General features: G+C 57.6%; 1 protein-coding gene across 1 annotated transcript in view; it reads left to right on the top strand.

The window, feature by feature from the left end:
- Positions 1-3943, top strand: part of FIBCD1 (fibrinogen C domain containing 1) — a 34312-nt gene that overhangs the window by 5262 nt on the left and 25107 nt on the right. The window contains exons 2-5 of the mRNA XM_010856946.1: positions 1635-1673; positions 1748-1783; positions 3468-3517; positions 3869-3941. Coding sequence (XP_010855248.1) covers positions 1635-1673; positions 1748-1783; positions 3468-3517; positions 3869-3941 — 198 coding nt within the window. The remainder of the gene's footprint in view (positions 1-1634; positions 1674-1747; positions 1784-3467; positions 3518-3868; positions 3942-3943) is intronic.

Here is a 3943-nt window from a genome sequence, read left to right on the forward strand (position 1 = left end):
GGGAAAGGGACTTCCCTGGTGGCCTGGTGGTGGCCCCCTGCACACTCCCAGTGCAGGGGGCACAGTTTCAATCCCTGGTTGGGGAACTAAGATCTCACATGCTGCACAGTATGGCCTTAAAAAAAAACAAGAAGTGAGGTGCAGTGCAGGCAGAGCACTGTAGCTGTGAGCCCTTCCTTCTCTTAGTCTCAGCCAGACCCCGTGGCCATCCCTGGAGGCTGGGGACTCAGAGGAGGCAGTCGGGACACATACCACCCCTCTAATGAGGCAGCTCTGGGGCTTTCTCCTCCTGCCTCCCCTGGCGTGAGCCCACCATGTCCTACCCTGGCTGGGGCGTCCTGGGCCGCCTTGGACCATGGGCCAGCACTAGGGCTGATGCAGGGGACGAAGCCACATCCCCCGAGCTGGAAGCTTGCACAGGCGTTTAGCACTAGCAGCAGGTCTCAGACCCTGGGGTTCCTCGAATGCCCCCCACCCCCCTCCTGGGATGCCTTCCCAAACTACAGGCTCCTTGCCCCGGGAGGTGGGGACCCCAGGCATGCACCGCTCTGCCCCGGCCAAGGGCTGATGAGTTAAACGCCAGCCCCCCACACGCTCCGCCAGGCAGCGTGCACCCGAAGCCCCCCTTATGGTCTCGGATAGATTTCTTTGCAAGGCACGTAAACTGCAGCCTATAAAAGCGAACAGCACTTCACGTTTAAGGTGATCTCTGAAGACTGGTTCTCCTCTGCTGAGTGGCCGGTTTCATCTCCAGGCTCCGGCATCCCCCTGCCCCTCGGGGGACCCCCTGCAGCCTTCTGCAGCGCGCCCCCTCTGCACCCTTGGCCTTCCCGCCAGGGACCAAGGGCCTGGGTGGAAGCAGATGCCCAAGAGGACCTGGGGATGCACATGGGGGATGTGGCTGGCTGCTCTGCCTCCCCAGCTGGGGACCTTAACACTCTCCTGTGGAGGACGGCGCTCAGAGCTGCTCGGGGCAAGGTGTCTCTCGATGGAGTCCGGGAGGGGACTGACAGGGACTCACTGGCTGACACAGGGCTTTGTTTCAAACCCGGGCCAGGCTTCCCACAAGGCAGGACTGTGGTCAGATGGCTCAGCAACAGCCGCACAAATGGGCGATGGGTTTGAACCCAGTCACCCAGGCCTGGGTTCACATGCTCCTGTGACCTTGGGCAAGGCTCTTCACTCTTTGAGCCTCAGTTTTCCCATCTGCAAAATGTAACCAACCTCAACAAGGGGATGTTTGGAGGTTTCACTGGTGGGAACACAGCATAAACTCAAGTAATAGCGGTGATGATGCAATGCCCGCCCCTGTGGATCCTGCCGACTCGTGGCAGGGTTGGGGCAGCCTGGAGGCAAACTTCATTCTGTGCCAGGCCATCCTGGGTGGGCACAGGGCTCAGCATGGAGGTCATGATCCTCTGCCCTGCCACACACCATAGGTCCCAGGGCCTTCACCTTCTCCCACGCCAACAAGGTCATGGAGAAATGACCTAGCCCGTCTGTCCTGCCCTCCATCCATCCAACAACCAGCCGCTCTATGCCTTTTGGGGGAGTGGGGGGGCTCACGGTTTAGAGCAGGTTTCCTAGATCTGGGCTCTGCAGGCCCCAGAATTCTAGCTTTCTTGTATCCACAGCTTTCATCATCTCCAAGGGGACCCATGCCCCCAAAGAGGGTAAGAGTCATAGTCCATGGGACATGAGGTCCCTACGGGCAAGGCTGGCATGACTGTCCACTGCTACCCCTCAGGGACTGGCTTGGACGCTGGCTCAGGGGGAACACCAGGTAATACTGAATGGATGTTTGAGTGAATGAATGCAGTCAAAGGTGATGACTGTATTTTTCAGCCGGGAGCAAGAGCTGTGGAAACACTGAGGAGGAGCCTCACCCAAACTGGGAGGAGGGCTGAGGAAACAGTCTAGGAAGGCTTCCTGGAGGAAGTGACATCTAGCTGAGCCCTGAAAAAAGAGAGTTTAGCTGTGGAAGAGAAGCAGGGGAGGCTGATGCCTCGGGCTGAGGGAGCAGCCTGTGTAGAGCTGACGGAGGGAAGCTGACGTGTTCAGGTCTGGCTGGAATAAACTGTCCCACTGTGTGGAGTCCCAGCATGTCTGGGCAGGTGTGGGGAGAGGTGGGGTAGAATGTTGAGTCCCATCACTGCAGGGACAGGCCAAGGAACCCTCTCCCTTGTCTCTCCAACAACACAGACCCCTGACCCCTTCCTCCTCTGGTGCCAAATGGGAGATTCAGGAGTTACTTGTAGAATTTGAATTTAGGGAAAAGTAGCTATTTGCTCTACCATATTTTCTCATAGAAAAACACTGTATATAAGAGGCTGTTTTTTTTTTAATTTGGCTGCATCCTGCTGCACATGGGATCTTAGTTCTCTGACCAGAGATCAAACTTGCACCCCCTGCAGTGGAAGCATGGAGTCTTAACCACTGGACCACCAGGGACGTCCCTAGAGGCTACTTTATGTATCACCAAGAAAGAAAGTTGTCAATCACAATTGTAAGATCCTCCCATATGTCAGAGATGTTGAGATATGGAGATAAAAAAAAAAGGGGGGGAAGGGACATTCTAGCATCAGTGACACAGAAATAGCACTTTGGGTGGAAAATAAAAAACCCGACACCTCCAGATGCTCTGTGCACATTGATCATGAGATAATAAAAGCCGCTAATATTTATTGTGCAAACACAGTATGCCAGGCATGGCTCCAAGTGCTTTAATATACTAACTCATTTAAAGATGCCTCTTGGATTCAGAAAGTTGAAAATGTGGGGCAAATTCAGCGCTTGGACATTCCTGGCCCCGGGAAGAGGCGGGAGGTGGGGGGTCCAGTCCAAGCCCAGCTTCTCATCTGCAGGGTGACCGTGGGCAAGCCCCTGGCCTTCTCTGGGCCTCGGTGTCCCCGTGTGTCAAAGGCTGTGATTGCTCTGCAGGCTTCCCTTGGGCCGTGAGTGATGCGGGCCAGTGAGTCTGGATTTCTGCTCCATCACGGTGCCTCCTTTAATTACAAGCTGTACTGGGTCCAGGGGGTGGCGGGGGTGCTTTGTGAAAGAGGGGGAGGAAGGAAGGGTAGGCAGGAGAGGAAAGGGGGTGGGGAGGTGCTCGGGAGGCCATCCCCGGCCTGGGGACTCATGGCAGCCTCGTGGGCCTGCAGTGGCTTCAGGACGCGGGGTGTGGGTGCTCTGGGTTGAAAAGACCGTCAGTGACAGCAGCCCATGACCCCAAGGCATCCATTCCGCTGAGACAGCGCGATGATTTGCAGCATCGCTGTGTCACCATCGCAGCTCCCCCTTCCCGAGTGTGCACGGCATCGGGCACCTGACTATGGGGTAGGCGAGTCATCATTGCCCCCATTTCACAGATGAGGACACCGAGGCTCAGGGAGGCAAAGACCTTCACTCAAGGTCACCCTGCAGAAAATGACAGCTTGGGGACCTGAGCCTGGCCTGTCTGGCTGCAGAGTGGGAGTCCACCTCCCGCTCGCCCTTACTAGACCTGGGAGGGCTCCATGTGGGGCGATGTGCCCACCTGGGGCAGGGGCAGTGAGGGAGAAGGGACTGTCCCTCTATCTCCTGGCTCTCTGCCCTGGTTCCTCTTGTCGCCATCCCCATCTCTGTCTCCCTGCCTCTCTTGCTGTCTCGAGCTCGCCGTCTTTGGTTTCTCTGTCTCCCTTCTGGGGCTGTTTTTCCAAGACTCCCCTCCCTCATGCCCCAGAAGGAGGCTCGTCCAGGCTTCACAAAGGGCAGAGGGCCCCGTCCGAGGGTTGGAGCCGGAGGCCCGGGTCTGCCCCTGACGCTGTTCCTTCTCTCTCCCATCTGTCCCTGTCCGTCTCTGCGTCCATGCGCCCGGGCTGGCCCGCAGCGGCCGAGCTGCAGCTGCGTGCTGTGTACCGTGCTGCTGTCCCTCGCCGTGCTGCTGGCTGTGGCGGTCACCGGT

Source organism: Bison bison, unplaced genomic scaffold (assembly GCF_000754665.1).
Source record: "Bison bison bison isolate TAMUID 2011002044 unplaced genomic scaffold, Bison_UMD1.0 scf7180017864375, whole genome shotgun sequence".
NCBI classification, from domain to species: domain Eukaryota; kingdom Metazoa; phylum Chordata; class Mammalia; order Artiodactyla; family Bovidae; genus Bison; species Bison bison.